General features: G+C 37.7%; 1 protein-coding gene across 5 annotated transcripts in view; it reads left to right on the forward strand.

The window, feature by feature from the left end:
• Positions 1–17,317, forward strand: part of tln2b (talin 2b) — a 122,023-nt gene extending 104,706 nt beyond the window's left edge. For 3 of the 5 annotated variants that reach the window (XM_077516879.1, XM_077516878.1, XM_077516880.1), the window contains exons 47-56: positions 17–142; positions 747–863; positions 2,246–2,431; positions 2,684–2,791; positions 4,526–4,631; positions 8,095–8,219; positions 11,134–11,259; positions 11,350–11,412; positions 11,477–11,857; positions 13,043–17,317. In XM_077516879.1, the coding sequence (XP_077373005.1) occupies positions 17–142; positions 747–863; positions 2,246–2,431; positions 2,684–2,791; positions 4,526–4,631; positions 8,095–8,219; positions 11,134–11,259; positions 11,350–11,412; positions 11,477–11,857; positions 13,043–13,171 (1,467 nt within the window). In that variant the 3' untranslated portion in view covers positions 13,172–17,317. The remainder of the gene's footprint in view (positions 1–16; positions 143–746; positions 864–2,245; positions 2,432–2,683; positions 2,792–4,525; positions 4,632–8,094; positions 8,220–11,133; positions 11,260–11,349; positions 11,413–11,476; positions 11,858–13,042) is intronic. The other 2 variants (XM_077516881.1, XM_077516882.1) reach the window with 1 other exon arrangement.
• The last annotated feature ends 2,611 nt before the right edge of the window (positions 17,318–19,928 follow it).

Genomic DNA, 19,928 nt, shown 5'->3' on the forward strand with positions numbered 1-19,928 from the left:
ACTTTCATCTCCTCAGGTGGTCCTGATCAACGCAGTGCGCGACGTGGCCAAGGCGCTGGCCGAGCTCATCGGCGCCACCAAGTGTGCGGCAGGCAAGCCTGCCGACGACCCGTCCATGTATCAGCTGAAAGGCGCCGCTAAGGTAAAATGTAAAGTCGAGCACATGGCTGCCATATCTGTTGGTTTCAAATTGCAGAAACGTCCTCAATGGATGTCCAGTATTTGTCGTTCTGACAGCTTTCAAAAATGCAAACCGTCTCATGTAACTTTATACCTTTGACTTGATTTGGTTTGGAATGGAATGTGGCCACCCAGAGTCTCGGTCCCATTGACAGATTGGTTCGGTTCTTCCAGCATATGGTGACCCCCTTCTACCCCAAACATGGGACGCTCTGAAAGTCCTGCTGTGCATTTACTCGCATTACTAACCTCGTAAGGCTCCCTGTTGCGTAGTGCAGTAAGAGCCTTGTGCAAAATGTGTCAGCATGAGGAAAATGTAATTTCTTCCAAATTGGGTATCATTGGATAATTAGTATTACGGATGCTCACTAAATTATGTTGTGCTTTCCGCATCTTTATCAGCTGTCCAATTATAATCAAATAAATAAGCAGCTTCAACTCGTAATAAAAATGCACCAGCATATGTGTTGATATATAACATAATGTTCTGTATTTAAAGAGAAAGAGCGCCACCTCCTGGTTTGACTAGAAGCCTCACCACCCACTTGACTGGCTTGATTTGACAGGTCATGGTCACCAACGTGACGTCTCTTCTGAAAACGGTGAAGGCAGTGGAGGATGAAGCCACTCGCGGGACGAGGGCACTGGAGGCCACCATTGAGTTCATCAAACAGGAGCTGACAGTAAGACTGCCTGACAGGCCGGATCTATTCTTTTGTGGTGATGAAACGGCGCCTCGCGCTGAGTCGGCCTTAAACAGGGTCAGGGGTATTTATGTCTATTATGCGGAACTAAACAACTTCACTGCTCTCTTTATCTGGCTCTATTCCTCACAGCCATTGTGGGACTTTTACAGATCTTATCGTGTGCTAAAGCTGGAGACTGTTTGAGCAAAATGAAAATTTTTGTTTGTTTTTGTTTCTGTCTTTTAAAAGGGAAGTCAACCTTAAACATTTCTTGACAATAATATGTTATATGTGATCCCACTAGTCTAAACATGACATTCTGATTAATAGTACCGGTATATTTGTGCAATATGAGTTGTGCAGCAAAATCCAGCCATTTTTATCCATCTCAGGGGGCGGCCATGTTGCCACTTGGTGTTGACTGAAGATGACATCACATAAAGCTGTGCAATTTATTGAAATTCAATTACAATTTCAATTATTAAACTCCACAATTACAAAATCAGCATAATCGTAAAAAAAAAGAAGTATTATTACTAATTTTTGAGTTATTTAAATTTATACATTTGCACCTTTTTAAATTTTAAAATAACTGAATTAATAATTGTTTCATCCAAAAGGAACTTGCATATTTTGTTTTACATTTAAAAAATGTATTTATTTTTTAAAAAATTATATATATATATATATATATATATATATATATATATATATATATACATATATACATATATATATATATATATATATATATATACATATATACATATATATATATATATATATATATATATATATACATATTATTATTATTATAAATATATATTATAATTCTGTTTGGTCCAAATGGAACTTAAATAATTAGAGTGTTTCTATTTTTTTTTAATTGGTCTTAATATTTTTAAACACTTAAACATTTTCTTGTTTTGTACCAAAAAAATATTTAAAAAATATATCATTTGAATAATCATGATTTCAATTATTGCCAAAATAATCGTGGTTATTATTTTCTCCATAAACGAGCAGCCCTAACATAACGGTTTCTGAGGGCTCGGACTACGCCCAATCACGGCTCACCTGTTTTCTGAAGCTGAGCTGTGATTGGTTGTTAACTGAGACCTGCGCAACTGTGATGTCATCTTAAATCGGCAGCAAGTGATTCACCTGAGATGAATAAAAACGGCCAGATTTTGCCGCCTAACTCATATTCCACTAACGCAAAATAACCAAAATACTGCATTTAGACTAGTGGGGGTGCATAGAACATATCATTGTCAAAAATTAAAAAAATTGGGGTTGACTTCCCCTTTAATTCTGCAGCTTTACACAAGAGCATTTCTGATCCTCTCCATCACGTGTATGACTCGTCTCCATCGCAGGTGTTCCTGTCGAAAGAGGTTCCGGACAAGTCTACCACACCTGAGGAGTTTATCCGCATGACAAAGGGAATCACCATGGCGACGGCCAAAGCCGTGGCAGCGGGCAACTCGGCTCAGCAAGAGGACGTGATCGCCACGGCCAACCTGAGCCGCAAAGCTATTTCTGATATGCTGACAGCTTGCAAGGTTCGGAGTCAAATGAGAGCGTATACACACACAACGTATTTTATTATCTTTGAAATTGGTAGTTTAAGGTATTTTTAAACAAAAGAAAAAACAATGCAAGGCAAAACGAAAGTGCGATGAAAAATTAGTTGTGATTTCAAATGTGTCCACGTTTCTTTCTTGATATTTTGAGCTGCGTGACATCCCGCCGGGAGGCGTTTATTTTGGTCTCCTTGAAATTCCCAGAATGTTTTATTTTCTCTCTCGATTCAGAAAGCGGCACACCACCCAGAAGTGAGCGAGGATTTAAAAAGCAAGGCCCTGCAGTACGGCTCCGAATGCACCACGGGATATGTCAACCTTCTGGAACAAGTCCTACAGGTCGGAATGAGACTGACACATTTGTCGTGCTTGAAGTTTGGACGTACATGCTGCTTTCGATGATAAGTGACACTGTGTTGCTCTGAGCGACGCACGTTTTGCAGATCATACAAACAAGATTCGGATATTTTCATATATTCTTTATGTATAAAATCTTTAGCTTAGATTTGGTGGCAAAATGTTGCATTTTCTGCGCAACACGTTTGTAGCTTGGGCTTTTTTGTGTGTCATATAATAATGTATGCTATGCTATCTTTTTTTGCACGTCCACATTTGGGTAGCACTTTGGTCAAGTTAGTGACTTCAGTGGCTTGCATTTATGTTGCCTTTACACCTTGGAATGTGGGAGGAAATCCATACAAGCACACACAAAAAAAATGCAAACTCCACACAGGAAGGCCAGACCTGAGATTCGAACCTCATTACTGTGATGTCTTACTTGGTTATCTTGTGGGTCTTTAGCACAGAGTGCCTTCTCTCAATCGGAGTCATTCCATCACTGAGAAAATGCCTAATAAATAAATTCTTAGTCTTATTAGAAGTGGCCAAATATTTACACACATACCACCAGCTTCCTTTTTTCTCTCTTTTTTTTTATTTTTGTTTTTTATTGGATGTAATTTTGGCATGTCCCGCAAACTGCCTTGCTAACTACAGTGGTTTAATGACACTAAATCAAACATTTATTTTCATGGTTTTGTGGTTCACAATGAAATGTTTGATAAAATACATTAGCAATATTTTGATCATGCATATTTTATTTTCCTGATCATATGGAAATTGCTGCCCATCCTGTCATAATGGAAAAGAAACTCTGATGTTTCTCGTGACTACTTGACTAGGGTTTGAAATAGTAGCTAGTTACAGAGTAAATATTTCCACTTATATTTCGTTCTTTTTTTTTTTTTTTTAATTTTCGTCATATTATGTGTGTAGTTGGATGTCAAGCTTAAAATGTCAACAATTTCATTGAAATGTGATGTCATATAAAACGTTCACAAATTCAAAATGTACTTTCTAAACCAGTGGTGTCCAAACCTTTTCCTCTGAGGGCCACATACAGAAAAATCAAAGGATGCACTTAAAAAAATAATAATAATAATAATTTAAACTTTGTTAAACACCCCAAAATTAGTAATCAAGCAATTAATGTTGTTTATATATTAGTTATTTTGGAAAACCCGCTACCTGAACAACTTTTTATAAAATTTGAATATATATATATATATATATATATATATATATATATATATATATATATATATATATATATATATAATTTTTTTGTCTTTTTTTTTTTGACAAAATGTATTTTTAGTATACATTGCGGGCCGCTATTAAATGGATGGCGGGCCACCATTGGACACCTCTGTGCTAAACAGTGCAGTTAGCTTGCTAACTGAATGATGTTGCTAAGTCAAGTGCTAAATGCTAATATTAGCCATAAATTTCTACTCGTTCTCGATACTTCGTCAATATGTTCAAATGAAAGTAGTAGTTGTGGTAAATCTTTTTAAAATGTTTTTGCTCACAGTTTATCAGCAGTTGGAGTGTTGTCAAACGTTACTCTAAAAAAGTAACTTAGTAGTTACTGATTACTTGCTTTAAAAGTAACTCAGTTACTTTACTTATTACTTGATTTAAAAAGTGATTTACTGAAGTTACATTACTGATTACTCAATTTTAAAAGTAACTTAGTTACTGTACTGATTACTTACGTTGGTGCGTGTTCAGGTGCTGCAGAGGCCCACGTCGGAGCAGAAGCATCAACTGGCCGTCCATTCGAAGCATGTGGCGGCATGTGTGACGGAGCTCATCCAGACAGCCGAGGCCATGAAAGGTGAGGCCGACTGCCGTATGTTCGCTCGCGTACTCCCGCACAACACAATTAGCGTTGTGGCCTTTAAAATCCCAGCTGTTTTGTTTCCTCTCTAAAAGTCGCATCTGACAGTGAGACATTATCAACACTGCGGGGCAAATCCTCTAAAAGATTCCCATTATGAACTCGATTTCATAAACAGGATTGCGGAGATGGAAGCGATTAAGTTGAAGGAGCGCTAATCCTCCGTGCATGAATAATATCGCCAAATGTCACCAAGCATGAGCGATGCGCCACAATCCGTCTGTGTCGGGTCACTGCAGTCGCATTAGAATATTGAAATTGGACCAAACAGTGGTTGCGCTGCAAAATGGCTCCAAATGAAGCTCAGCTGTGCTTGTGATACAAATATGTTGGCTGCGCTGCTGCGTCTGACGGCGGTAATAGATTGTTTGAATGAGAATTAGATTCCAGAGTGTGCACCAAAACGCGCTGGGGCTATCTACTTTATCTTTCTAACGTCCCATGTGCTCTCTCTTTCCCTCGCCCCTCTTCTTCCTTCCCTTGCTGCCTCAGATGGAGGTAAGTGCGCCGTGGTGTGTTTGCTTCCCTGGATCGACTTTCATGGGGGTAGAGGGGGTATAGACGGCTGGAAAGGTGGGAGAGTGCAGGGCAGATTTCCCCTGAGCGCAACGTAATCTTGGAAAACACGTTCCCATCTGCCGAAGCAAGCTGCTCCCAACGTGCCGTGTTTTATAGACCTCGGTAAAAAGGCTCATCAAAAGTCAATTGCTGCCTTTAGTTTCTCTTATTTAACTTTGAGCCATTGCAAGCAAGCATGCAGTTGATCAGCAGTTGGAGTGTTGTCAAACGTTACTCTAAAAAAGTAACTTAGTAGTTACTGATTACTTGCTTTAAAAGTAACTCAGTTACTTTACTTATTACTTGATTTAAAAAGTGATTTACTGAAGTTACATTACTGATTACTCAATTTTAAAAGTAACTTAGTTACTGTACTGATTACTTGCTTTAAAAAGTAAATTAGTTTATTTACTGATTACTTGTGTTAAAAAAGTAACTTACAGTAGTTATTTTACTTGATGTTAAAAGTTACGTTGTAACTTTACTAAGCACTTTATTAAAAAAACTAACATATAGTAGGTCCTTTTCTGATTACTTGCTTTAAAAAGTAACTTACTGTACTGTTTACTTGATTTTAAAAGTAGCTAAAAGTAACACCTGGTTTTGCCATCTAATTGGATGTGCATTTTTAACAGTGACATTTAAAAATAAAGAGTTTTCATTCAAAATAAAATGAAGACAACCTTTTTTACTTAACATAATATATATATTTTTTTAATGTCTTTTATGGATTTCACTTAACTATGAAAAGTGGAATACTTGTTTTTAATCAAAACAACTTAAAAAGACTTCACTTAACGTTAATACATTTTTGATTAAATCTAAAATGGAGACCGTCTTTTTTTACATTTAATTATTAATTTTGTAATGTGCATTGTTTATAAATACAGCAACTAAATTTCACAATCTGGTGTGACTTGGAATGCATACGGCCCTGCAAAATATAGCAAACAATCGACAACACAGAGATGTATATTCACTAAGAATGCGCTGCGTCCGGTAATAGCGCGAAATATTGCACCACAACTGCACCCGCAGTCTGCGCCCAGTTACCCACCTATTCACTAAGGATATTGCTCTAATCATATACTGGTGCAAACACGCCCACAAAACTGACAGCTTGGAGCAAATTTGCACCTGATTTACCACACATGGCAATGGATTTGCGCCAAGAACATGGTTGTTATAGTAACAGTTGCGAGAAAGATGACATTATCAGTAAGCGAGGTTGGACCGAGAGTAAGCGTTTATAGCGCCATTAAGCTGTACAGAGCAGAGAGGACAACAACGACGTCGTTCATTCATAAAGTACAAATTAGGGGTGTTAAAAAAAATCGATTCGGCGATATATCGCGATACTACATCGCGCGATTCTCGAATCGATTCAATAAAAAAAAAAAAATGATTTTTTTTTTTTTTTTTTTTTTTTTTTTTTTAAAGAGCTCAGAATTGTTCATTCGGTAGTCTTACCGATTCAACATCTTATCATCATTGCCTTTTTTTTTTTTTTTTTTTTTTGTGTGTGAATCGATTTTTAAACTTCCATTTTTAATGGAAAAATATTCAACAAAACATCTGACTTCGGGTTAGGATTCACACCTTGAGCATGGAAGAATGTTATATGAACGGAACATTAAGCCTTAATATTTTATTTTAATGCTGTTCAAACATGAAACAGATTACAACCTCTATAAGACTGAAATTTCAGATAAATAAATAATACATTTTCATATAAATCTTACACTCTACAAGCTTACTGATTAGTATTTTCTAAATTTGAATGAAAAAAAATCGCAACAATCGACTTATAAATTCGTATCGGGATTAATCGGTATCGAATCGAATCGTGACCTGAGAATCGTGATACGAATCGAATCGTCAGGTACTAGGCAATTCACACCCCTAGTACAAATTATTGGTGCGGTCGCTTTTTAAAAATATGTTTTCAGAGGTTGGCGTGGGCGTACAGTATGGATCTGGCACGTAAAAATTATCGTAAAATACCTCCCCGCCATTGCCGATTAGCACGGGTTACGTTATATGTCCTAAACCAACATAGAAAAATTTCCCCCTACCTCCCTCCCTCCCTCTCTCTCTCGCTCGCTCTCTAAATCTCTCTCTCTCTCTCTCTCTCTCTCTTTCTCTCTCTCTTTCTCTCTTTTTCTCTTTTTCTTTCCCCTCTCTGCGTGATCAGCCATGCAGGTTGTGTCGCAAATGGCATGCACTGCTGTCATGATCCCGGGATCGATGTTGTGGCAGGTTAATACCTGCTTTCCAAAAAACTTTCCAAAAACTTTCCATGTGGCTATTTGCGCTGGCGTTAGTGAATTAGACGCTGTATATCAATGAGTCACATTTGCATTGGGGTGGGCATATTTTGCGTCAAATGTATGCAAATGACCTCATTTACATACGCACAAATAACACCGGCGTCGTGCAAAGGTGATGCAAACCTTTAGTAAATCTATCCCAGAGTGTGCAACAAACCTTAATATTTTGTTTCACTGACACAAAGTCAAAATAGTGACTGTACATCCATCTCGAAAACGCAAATCTTTTCTCCTTCCTTCTGCTGTTTTATGGACACACATTTGAATACGCTCACAATGCATTTCCCTATGTTCAACCTGTCAATACCAGTTTCCCTTTCTTACATGTTACTTGTTTCCTGACCTTAGCGAGTAATAATTAGTAACATGTTCGATTAGCCATTCCTTGAAAATGTGCACATTTTGGAGTAATGTGTTACGAAATAACATGTTACTCCAAAATATGCATTACAGGTTGTGAAATAAAAAGGGTCTTTTGTGAGTCTCGAAAAACATGCGCTCATGCCTTTCAGGATCTGAGTGTACGGACCCCGAGGACCCCACTGTCATCGCAGAGAGCGAGCTCCTCGGAGCGGCGGCGTCCATTGAAGCTGCGGCCAAGAAACTAGAGCAGCTGAAGCCCCGAGCCAAGCCCAAGGTAGATGTGCCCTTCTCGGCCCTCTCCGCCCACACACACACACACTCGCGCGCGCACATGCAGGTTTTTCCTATTAATCAGCAGGGAGCCGCATTGCCCCATCGTAGGAAAAGGTGACGTTGTCTTCTTGTTTCCGTTTCGCTATCTGGCTATCGCCGCAGATGATTGTTTCTTTGTTCCGGATCGCACAGCTGGTCCTGTGTAAACTTTCTTTGACTTTTTTTTATTTATTTTGAGCTCTGTTGCCAGGAGACGTAATTGCCCCGCGGGGGTCCTCAAACTTAAGTTGAACCGGGTTTAAAAGGGTGCGATGGACTGTCGTGACCCTTTTTCTTCAAGAGAGGACCTCCATCTTATTAACTCATTCGCTCCCAGCCATTTTCAATGAAGCAACCCTTTGCTTCCGACTGTTTTACTGGATTTTAACTGATTTTGAAAGGCCCACAGAATATTGTGTTCTATTGCTATAAAAACATGGAACCTACCAAAACAAAGATTAAACGCTCTTCTTTCATCAGGAAAAAAAAGTATATTTCTATCTGTTTCCATTTTACAGCAATTATCATTAGAATATAGCTAAGTGTAATCAATTTTCACAAATTTATAATTGTGAGTAATTGAGCTTTTTTCAACATGGCCCTGGTTGATCTCCTTTGCTCTGCTACCACCTGCTGGCCGTTTGTGTAATAACTACCATTTCTGCAAACCGTCATTTGCACTTGAGAGGCTGCATCAAAGCCTTCTGTATGTGATCGAATAAAAAAAAAAAAAAACGGATAAATACGTCTTTGGGGCACCTAAAAGATCTTTAAAAAACGTATTTATGCGTTTTTGGGATCAAATGAGTTAAATGTATTTCCTTTTTGTTTTATGCGCTGTTTCTCATTTCGAAACTAAGCTGAGTATTCTCCCCTTACTTAAATGGATGGGAGATGATTAAATCCTGTTGTTTGTCGGCATGATTGTGTGTTTTGTTTTGGGGATGGTTTAATCCCTCTTGCATTCTCCCCTTTGTGCTTTCCTGCTTCCCTTTACCTCTTCCAGTGCACTCAGTAATTGTCAGATCAACCTCCTGTCTGTGTCATATGAAGGAGCCCATATTTAGGTCAGCCCACTTTTAATAAAAAACCCTAATGCTCTGTCTCATACTCTAATTCCATGAGGTCATTTATTATCAGGCCTCTGTTTTTTGTTGTTGTTTTTTTTTTATAAAAGGAGATTAGTGAGTAAAAGGCTTCCCTCTTGTAGATGTCACTGCCTCCCTCTAGTGATCTCATTTGATGCATGAAAAGACAATTTCGGAGGGAAATACTGCTAATTTAATCCCCTAACTACTGACTGTCCTCTATGTTTAGAATCAAGATGTTTTCATTTTAATTGAAACCTTTTAATTGATGTTTGTGTTAGTTATAACTGAACGATTATGTGCAGAGGCAGAACTAATAAAGTGGCAACTCCTGCGTAATTTTAAGAGGAAACCGACTTTGTAAAATAGCGCCCCAATTTCATCCCACTGTCGCTTCCATCAAACCTTTTTAATCCTCTTTAATCCCGCTCCTCATCCGTCGTCACCCTTAGCGGGGATGGATACGTTGGTTCTCCCACCCCCGGCACGTGCATGTCTCCTTGTCTCCCGACCCCTCCCAGAGCCTTTGTAGACCTGGAGGACTTCTCTGCAGGGCTCTGTCTGATATGTTTGATATATTAGGTTGTTATTCAGTCCAACTATGTATCAAACATATTCCTACAGTGTCCCGCCTTGTCTCCTGCCACCTGTGCCTTTTGTGTTTCTGGAGATTTAGAGTGCACAATCTTGGTGACCTTTGCTTGACTGCCCCTGAACTGATCGTCGTTAGTTCAGGTCCTGTGCGGTCAAAGTCATACTCACTTTTGTGTTTTAAAGTGAAATATTTTTTATATGACTTTGGGAGATAACCAATCACAGCGCATATATATATATATATATATATATATATACATATATATATATATATATACATATATAAAAAAAAATTTAGGGGTGTCAGGCGATTAAATTTTTTTAATCATAAATAATTGCATGACTTCATTAGTTATATAGCAAATTTTACATCTGTTCTAAATGTATAATAATTTGTTTTTATAAGTTTTCATACTCTTGTTAACATAAAAGGGGGGGGGGCGTGTGTGATATTGATTGTGTTGAGGTCATTTTTCTGCCACTAGATGGCATATTTGCAATTGTAAGACGGTGACAGCTCAGTGCATTTTTCTTTTCAAATTAAGAGCTATCTAATCTTTAACATAAAGCAACGTGAAATTCTGCAAATTTTTTAAAAAAAAAAAGTGTAAAATACAGCTTCACCCAAGTCTCCACAAATATATGCATTATTATTAGATTTATTACTGCTAAAATTTAACGTGGATGTGTCTGCTGCGTTGTGACTGGAATTCCCCCAGTACAGGCTTTCCAAGCAAGGGGCGGTCATTAATCGCGCGTTTAAAAAATAAAAATAAAAATTGGTGGTGTTAAATGAACTTTAAATTAACTCAAAATTAATGCACTAATTTGACATCCCTAATGTATATATGTGTATATGTATATATGTGTGTGTGTATATATATATATATATATATATATATATATATATATATATATATATATATATATATATATATATATATATGCTTCACATGCCCATTTCTGTTCATGGCAACCTCTGAAAATATCAAAAGCTGCCACAGTCATTTTATGGGCCTTTTTCTCACTATACAGGGCACTCATAAGCGCAACTGTGTGTATATATACAGAGAAAAAACGACTTTTTAAAATAGATATTTTTTTTGGGGGGGGGGGGGGGGGGGGTGGTATTATACATGGGTGCGTATTGTACACAGGACTTTGTCTGAAATTCTCTTCTTCTTTCACCTCCAGCAGGCTGACGAGACGCTGGATTTCGAGGAGCAGATTCTCGAAGCAGCGAAGTCCATCGCCGCGGCGACCAGCGCACTTGTCAAGTCTGCATCAGCAGCCCAGAGGGAGTTGGTGGCACAGGGCAAGGTCAGTCAGATGTCAGTCAAAACGCTTCGGAGTCGCTGATGTTGAAAAAGGAAAATAAATGCTAATTAAAGTGCCCAATGTCAATCTCAGGTTGGGTCCAATCTAGCCAATGCGGTGGATGACGGCCAGTGGTCGCAAGGACTCATATCTGCTGTGAGTATGGTTGTCGTAACTGCCAGTCAGACCGAACGTAACGCCGATATGTCACCTGCCGTAGGCCCGCATGGTCGCCGCGGCCACCAGCAACCTGTGCGAGGCGGCCAACGCGTCCGTGCAGGGCCACGCCAGCGAGGAGAAGCTTATCTGCTCAGCCAAGCAGGTGGCTGCCTCCACAGCTCAGCTGCTGGTGGCCTGCAAGGTGAAGGCGGACCAGGATTCCGAGGCCATGAAGAGGCTACAGGTAGGAACTGCTGCGAGAATGCTTTGGAGCCACTTTTCAAGGTATGCATGCTCATTCTGGCACTTCTTAAAGGCTGCTGGCAACGCAGTGAAACGAGCCTCAGACAACCTGGTGAAGGCGGCTCAGAAGGCGGCCTTCGACAAGACGGAGGACGACAGTGTGGTGGTCAAGACCAAATTTGTTGGAGGCATCGCTCAGGTACTCACACATCCTGTACAGATCTGCGTGTGTTGTGGTGATTTTCACTAAGGATGGGTGAGGATGGTATCAGGGAGAAAAACAAGTGTAGTGTTCCTGTCATCAACATGAAACGCTAATGCTACCTAGTGGCAGAAAATTGTCTCAACACAAATTTTTGACTCAATGTTTCACACTCCTTTTAACTGTAGCTTTATGAATTACTTACTATAAAATTATTGTCTCAATTAATTAAAAGATACAACTACAATTGTATTTGGTAACCAAATTTGTCCACTTTTATGTTAAGAGTAGGAATGACTTGAAAAAGATATTTTATTGTACATTTAAAAAAGGTATAGCGTGTGATAAATTTACTATTATTGTGGGTTAACTATGGAAATCATACGATTAAAAATTGTAATCAACTGACAGCGCTAATATATAAACAGCATGCGTATATGCATGTATATGCGTGTGTACTGTATATGCAGTATGACATTGGGCATTAATAAAGTAGTTTTAAGTTGCATAAAAAAACAATAATATAAACCATTACATTTGATGATACCTGCAGAAACCCTGTTTTAATCATTAATCTGTTACATAAATGGCAACTTGTTTTCTGAAAATAATTAGCCTTACTTTAGCTGCTTGAGATATATACTTATAAATAATATGACATTTATGTACAGGGTTGTTTCCATTCTGTTTCCATTTCCGCCTGTGGAAAAAAAAAAGTTGGCTTTTTCTTTTCTTTCTTTTTCTTTTTCTTTCTTTTTTTTATGTCAAAAGCCTGTTTCCATCAGTAGATTTTATTTAGATTTTTTTAATAAAAACAAAATATATATATATATATATATATATATATATACACCCACTTACATAAGTGGACTTTTTACTGTTTAAAATATTTATTTATTTATTTATTCATTTATTTTAAATTAAAAAAGAAAAAATATATATTTATTTACCCACTTGCATAAGTGGATTTTTACAGTTAAAAATATTTATTTAAACATATTTACTTATTTATTTATTTATTTATTTATTTATTTATTTATTCATTTATTTATTTTTTTATTTTTTTTTATTTTATTTTTTTTACTTGCCGAAATGGGCTTCCATACCGCCAATTTTCATTTGGATATTGTTACATGTAGAAAAACGGCAAACGCGTCAGCCGTTTGTTTGCCTCCTCCTCAGATCATCGCTGCTCAGGAGGAGATGCTGAGGAAGGAGCGCGAGCTGGAGGAAGCCCGCAAGAAGCTGGCCCAGATCCGACAGCAGCAGTACAAGTTCCTGCCCACCGAGCTGAGGGAGGACGAGGGCTGATGGCCGGGGCCAAGATGGGACGCTTTCCCGCCGGCAGCGCCGCTCGGCTCTCCTCTCATGTAACCGAGGATTACACAGCACTTGAAACGGGCCCGTTTGGTAAGACGACCAAGTGCCTGTGCTTCGTCGTGTGTTTTTGTGTATGTGTGTGCGTGCGCGCGTCTGTCAGTGACAGGCGCTGACGTTTTGATATGATAATGTCAACGTGTGAGATTACGTCGTGTGAGAAACTTTGTGAGTGTTACTGCGTCGTTAAAGTTACGATAATGACGTGAAGAAAGTTTTGACTTTATTGTTGTTACTGAATGTTTTATAGTCAGTGAGCAAAGTCAAAGCTAAGGGTCCTTAGCTTCTCTTGTTATATTTTAAAGGACCAAAACAAAGGCAGGAGGTTGTACGTCGCACTTCACCACTGGCTTGCATGCACCATCAAATCAATACATATCAATGAAGCAACTAACCAATAGCGTAGTAGAGCAGAATGGCACTTCTATGATATCAAAATGAAGAGTAAAATGCTATAAATGCCACATTTAAAAAAAAATAAAAAATAAAAAATGCTATGCCGTTCTGTATCGTTTCATGTTGAGACTGAGCCAATGAATTGTTTTAACAGGATAAATTCATGATTGTAAAGTTTGCTGTTCTGAGAAAATACTTTAATTTTCCCTCTCAGAATATTCCAAATGGATTTATAGCATTTTGGGAAAAGAATCCTTCCAATTTGGACTTTCGGGCTGCCAGAGAACATAAAAGAAAAAAATATGTATTTATTCTCGACTGATATTTTAAAAGAAAAGAGTTTTTGTTACCGAATGAACAAGAAAGTTGTCTTGTTGTGACCAAAATGATGTGCTTGCTTCTCACCTCACTTCATCTTTGAAAGTCAAACAATCTTGACGTTCAAACTTAGATTTTTTGCAATAATAACAATACTTAAATATTTAAGTGGAATTTCTTTGAATGCTAGTTCAGATTTACTAATAGCTATAATGAAAATAGACTATGAAAAAAAGGTTCATCACTGTTAATGACGACAGCAAAATGTAAATATACGACTTGAGGTATTTTTTTTTCCCCCCATTTCAACTTCAGAGGTTCCATTCCGCTTATTATGAAATACATGCTAAATATCAGCAAACTCTACAAGGCACAAGTAATTTCAAAGTATTGATTAGCAATATGTTGTCATGAGTGAGTAATGTAGTAGGTATGAATTATGACAATAAGATAATATACTGTAATGCATTCAAAATGTACTATTTTCTATCCAAAAAAAAACAAAAAAACAAGAGCAATACGAGCATCGTGAATCCCAGTTGCATGCGCACACTCATGCGGCAACAAAAACTAAATGGCAAATGCTGTATGCTGAAATATGATCAAATTGTTCTGCTTTGCAATCTTCAAAGTACATTTTGCTTTCATAACATTTCATTTGAGATTTTTTTTTTTCTCAAATGCCGTGTAATTATGACGCTGCGACTAAATCAAGTGCGTTACTTTGTGTCAAACATTTTTGTGAGAAGAAGCTTTTGTTTCTGCATCGCTTTCATGTACATGCGATAAGCTTTTAAAGGGATACTTGACTCATTGATCCATTTTCTGCAGTAAAAAGTTAGTATTTTGTCTAGAATTAATTTGATAATGTCATTATTTTTCATGTACAATTAATAACCTTAAAGGCAGGGTCTGTCGTTTTCACTCAGGAAAATGCACAGGATGTACACACTCTTTCTCAGTCTACACATCTGGGCTTATGTTAATGTTTGGGGGTGATTTCCACAAGCTTACGTGTGTGAGTGAATGAGTTTTTTTTTTTTTTTCAACTTTCTGTCAACTGAAGATGACATCACCTGTGCTGAGAAAGTTGATAACGAGTCGACCAATCATGGCTCAGTTTGCTGGCCAAACCTAGAGAACAGGTGAGCCATGATCGGCCGTTACCTACTTCCTCACACAGGTGATGTCATCTTCAGTCGACAGCAAGTGAAAACATATGTTTTTAAAGGTATTAATTAACATAAAAAGTTATCCAATTAATTCTTACTAAAATGTTAACTTTTTACTGCTGAAAATAGCTCAATGAGTCAAGTATCCCTTTAAGTACTTTTAATGATATGTTTTACTTGGGAAAATGTCATGGATATAAGTTTCTGTCTCTGATTGATTGTTTGTCCTTGGTGGCCATGTTTTGTTTTGTTTTTAATCAAACTATACATATAAGATTTTTTTTCTCTTCCTTACTAATTTACTACTGTTTTTATTTATTCAAAAATTGCAGACTCCCCCTTTAGTTTACCGTTCTCTATTTTTTATTTTTTTTACATTCACTGCCATCCCAGCAAAAATCATTTGACGTGTTTTTCTGTCAATGGCAGTGAATGAGTTAATGCACGTGTTTCATGTTTCAGTATTTTTGCACAATTCCCCTAACAAGGAGCTGAACGACAAAATTCACATCAGGTTTGATCCATAAGTGGACCAGTAAATTTTCTGCTCCAATTAAAATTAGCATTTAAACTTTTTTTTCCCCCTTTCCTTTATTTGTGCTGTCTCTATTTTTCATCATGATACCAAGACAAAAAAAAAAGTATCAAAAGTACAGTCCTCGCCATTGCGAGTAAGTGTCCACTAAGACTGGAAGATTCACAGAAAGGCATCGAACTTTTGGAAATTTTCATGCATCCGACACCTGTTGTGAATGTTGCAGTTCAGCCCAGCAAGTTACTAGTGCAAAAATGACTGCAACGGTTGAACATGTGCATTCTAAAATGTAGAAGAGTTGAATTATAGTGCATTGCAGATTTGTAATTACTGTCACAATTTCATAAAGGCACCTAGCATCCACGTTTATCCTCAAATGATTCATGTAAACGGACTGCGAGCTGATGACGAAGGTCTTGCACTGACTGCATGTCATGTTGAATGCAACGGATGCACTGAAATGGCTTTCGAAAGCTTCCATTGTTTTAAATGTAAGACATTCCTTCACACACTGCAAAAGGTAAGAAATTAAAGCTCTGGTCCAGTACGTCTTTCTATATGGGGAATTTGCCAGCAGGTTATCTCCTGCGTTGTGTCTTAGTGCCTTACTCGAGTGTGCGGTGCAAGCGGCTGAAGATCCGTCCTGGTTGGAGCTTGAGCCTTGAGAACTTTTTTTTTGCCAATCCCCATCAAGGCCTGAGCGCAACACGAGGAGTCCTTTGCCATACGATCCAAAGCCTTGGCTGCCGGCCTATACCTGCCTATATTGCTGTCGTGGATTTCGAAACTTGGGTGGAATACTAACTGCATTCCTTGAGCATGTTTGTGTTTGAAGTTATGAGAAGTTGGGCTATTCTTGTTCCCTTATCTGTCATCGAACAACTTTAAAATGTCTGTTTTCACCAGTAAGAATTATTACCCTCGGATGCAGTGCTGAGCAAACGTCTGAGGCCGACACTTGCTTTGTTGTTTTAAAGATCGATTTCATTGCATTCATTTGTATACAAGGAAAATATTGGTTACGGTACTGTGCACGATTTTTTTTCTTTTTTTCTTTTTTGAAGGTATCGTGAAGCTAGATGAAATGTCTATTTAATATTGTGCGTTTAAATTTTTTTTTATTTTTTTTTATTAATTTTTTTACTTTTTAATTATTTTACTATTCTGTTATCTTACGGTACTTTGATGGGGTTTTTTTGGGGGGTTTTTTGTCTTGTTTCGTTTGGACTTTTTCCCCATTTGAATCATCATCTACGTTTTTATAACTGCTTCCTTCAAAGTAACCCAAATTGGGTAAAGTAACTTACCCACACTAAAAATAGTTGAGTCAAAAAAAAAAAAAAAAAATGGACCACCACTATTTGGGTCCTTAACCAAACTTAACCTTTTTTGCACAAGAAAAAACAACCTAAAAGATTGGAAACAACCCAAGAAATGTAATAATTTTGTATAAAACAACCCAGACTTGGGTCCTTAACCAAACTATAACTTTTTTGCACCCAAAAAAAAATTGGAAGATAACCAAAAAATTTCATAATTTTGTATAAAACAACCCAGGAAGTTGGGTCATTGTTCAGTTTAACCCAAACAACTGTTTTTACACTCAACCATTGACTTAAAAAAAAAGAAAAGGAAAAAAAAAAAAAGTACAAATTCACTATTGCGTATTAGTTTTTTTTTTTTTTTTTTTTTTTTTTTTTTTTTTTTTTTTTTTAACCCAAATTGGATTATTTTTGAACAGTCGAAAAGGCTGCTACTTGGGCAATTATTTTTGCTACGCTAAACAGAAAGAAGTAGAATTTATTTCGGCAAGTGGGTTCGGAAAACAACCCAGCATTTTCTCGTGAATTAAAAAAAAACAAAAAAAAAAAACATAATCTGCTATAACAACAAATCTAGTGACAGGCCAGTTGTTTTGCCCAGCACTGTGTATTTATTGTCTGAATGATTTGTGCAAATATTCAAGCAAATGGTGAGCAGAGAAGTTGATTGTGTTATGAATAGATGTTGTGCAAACCACGTTTAGTTTGATGACTTGATGCTCAATGTATGATATTTATCTGGTCACAAAAGTATTTTTTGTATTCATCACAAAATAAAAAATAAAAGTCAAGCAGATCTGCGTAGTGTTTTTTTTCTTCATTTGGATGCCTTTCTACATTCTTTCCAGCAGGTGTCAGCATTGTCCTATGAAGTTGAGATTAGAAAGTCTTCCAGTGAAGTCAGACCAAATATAGAAATAGTCGATGTGCTTTTTTTTCCCACTCTCGTCTTTGTCCACAGCTCAAACTTTAAATCACACACTCATTCCTATATTGATGACTAAACCAGTGATGAGTTCACAATGTTACAACCACACCACTTCAAGATGCGCCAATTAATAACAACAAGCCGTTTGTTGACATTTCCCTTCCTAATGGGGTGCGACAATAGTGGCAGGCACGTGGGAAGGTGGAGGGCTCGTAAAGGATGTTCAGTGGTGTCCCATCTGTACTGAGACATCCCCGTGAACAGTGAACACCATATTTGGTTCTTTGCGCCCATCCAAGGCCAAGCAGAAGACAAAGCGGAGCGAGTGACGCCACGTGTTAGTGGTTCTCACCTTGCTCTCAATGAGATGCTGGTCTGATTAACTCTGACATGTTGTCATCACAACCTCTGGACACAAATTTTGTTTGTTTGTTTTCATTTGTCTCCTCTTTTGCTCTCGCTAGCTTTTGCTAGCTCCTTACGCTCCCGCTAGTCGCTCGTTAGCCGCTCCACCTAGTTCTTGCTAACCACTCTAGTTCACCGCTCTCGCTAGCACCTACTCGCTCGTTTGTTCGTTTGTTTGTTTGTTTGTACTTGTCTCCTTCTCTTGCTCTCGCTAGCTTCTCCCGCTAGTCGTTCGTTAGCCGCTCCAGCCGGTTCTTGCTAGCCACTCACACCACCACAGTCCTTGTTCACCGCTCTCGCTTGCACCTGCTCGCTCGTTCGTTCACTCCAAATAATAATTGGTCGTAATTGGTGGTTCTGCTGAAAGTGATAAAGCGAATAGTTTGGAAAAATATTCACGATTATGGAGAGGCTAATGGCCATCTATCCCAAGATCCACCGTACTGAATCTCCACACTGAGAACCAAAACAAGTGCGATCTGTAGTAAAGTAACCATTTTTAAATCACCTTCGTGAGGATTCTAAATGTGACATGTTCACAAATCAGGTCTTGATTGGAGGAAACCATTTTTGGTTCTAAAAATAGATTGTCTTTATTCATGACATTATGAAGAGAAATCTTGCATGTCTAGAAAAATCTCAACAGCAGAAGTCCTCAACCCTTTTGAAACAGCTACTTTGGAATGGCTTAGTGTGAAGAATTACCATTTTGATACACATTTCTGACATTTAAAAATGTTCATTTCATTGATCAAAATGTTAATAATTAATTATATTCATTTTTGAGAAGACACTGATTATGTTAATGATTTCTCGCACTACTTAAGAAACATTATATTATAATATTAATAGGCAAAGAGTCACTTTTGTACATCTCAGCCAGGGTTCACATTTTCAAATGATTAATTTTACAATTTTCCTAGAAAATCACAATGTTCCATCACTGGTTAACTATTTTTACAACTTGCCCGCAGGCTACCAATGTGCTCCTTGGAGGTTACATTGTTTTTTATTTTATTTGTATCACATATTTTTCCCCTGTGACTGGTCACGCCCCCAATGCCACACCTTTTATTTTTTTGTATTGTTTGTTTGTTTTGTAAACTAGTATGAAAAATGCAGGCTGTTGTTTCGGAACCTGTTGGTCAAGTCTTTAGTGTTTTTATTGTGATTTTTAAAAAATAAAATGGTTAGAAGACAGAAGATATTATGGTTTTAAAAAAAGAAAGAAAAGTACCAATCCAGCTAACTCTGCATGTGTTTTGCTTTTGCTTGGCTTTCTTGCAATTAGTACTCTCAAGAAGTGAAGCTCAGTTACTATAAATTAATGTTATCCATGCATCCATTGTCTGTAGGGCTTGGGCCAGTGCACAGAAAGACAAACAACCATTCATACCTATGGACAATTAGAATGTTCATTGAACCCAACAATTTTTTGGAATGTGAGAGGAAGCCGGAGTACCCGAGGAAGGCCAGAGTCGAGATTTGAGCCTGAGAACTGTAAGGCAGACGTGTTAACCACTAGCCTACTTTTCACTTTTAATCCTCCTAAATTCTTGTGCGAGGAACCCGCTCTTGTGGCAAGCCAAGGAATTTTCCAGCTGTTTGGCTTTCA

The sequence above is a fragment of the Festucalex cinctus genome, chromosome 3 (genome assembly GCF_051991245.1).
Source record: "Festucalex cinctus isolate MCC-2025b chromosome 3, RoL_Fcin_1.0, whole genome shotgun sequence".
Classification (NCBI taxonomy): Eukaryota; Metazoa; Chordata; class Actinopteri; order Syngnathiformes; family Syngnathidae; genus Festucalex; species Festucalex cinctus.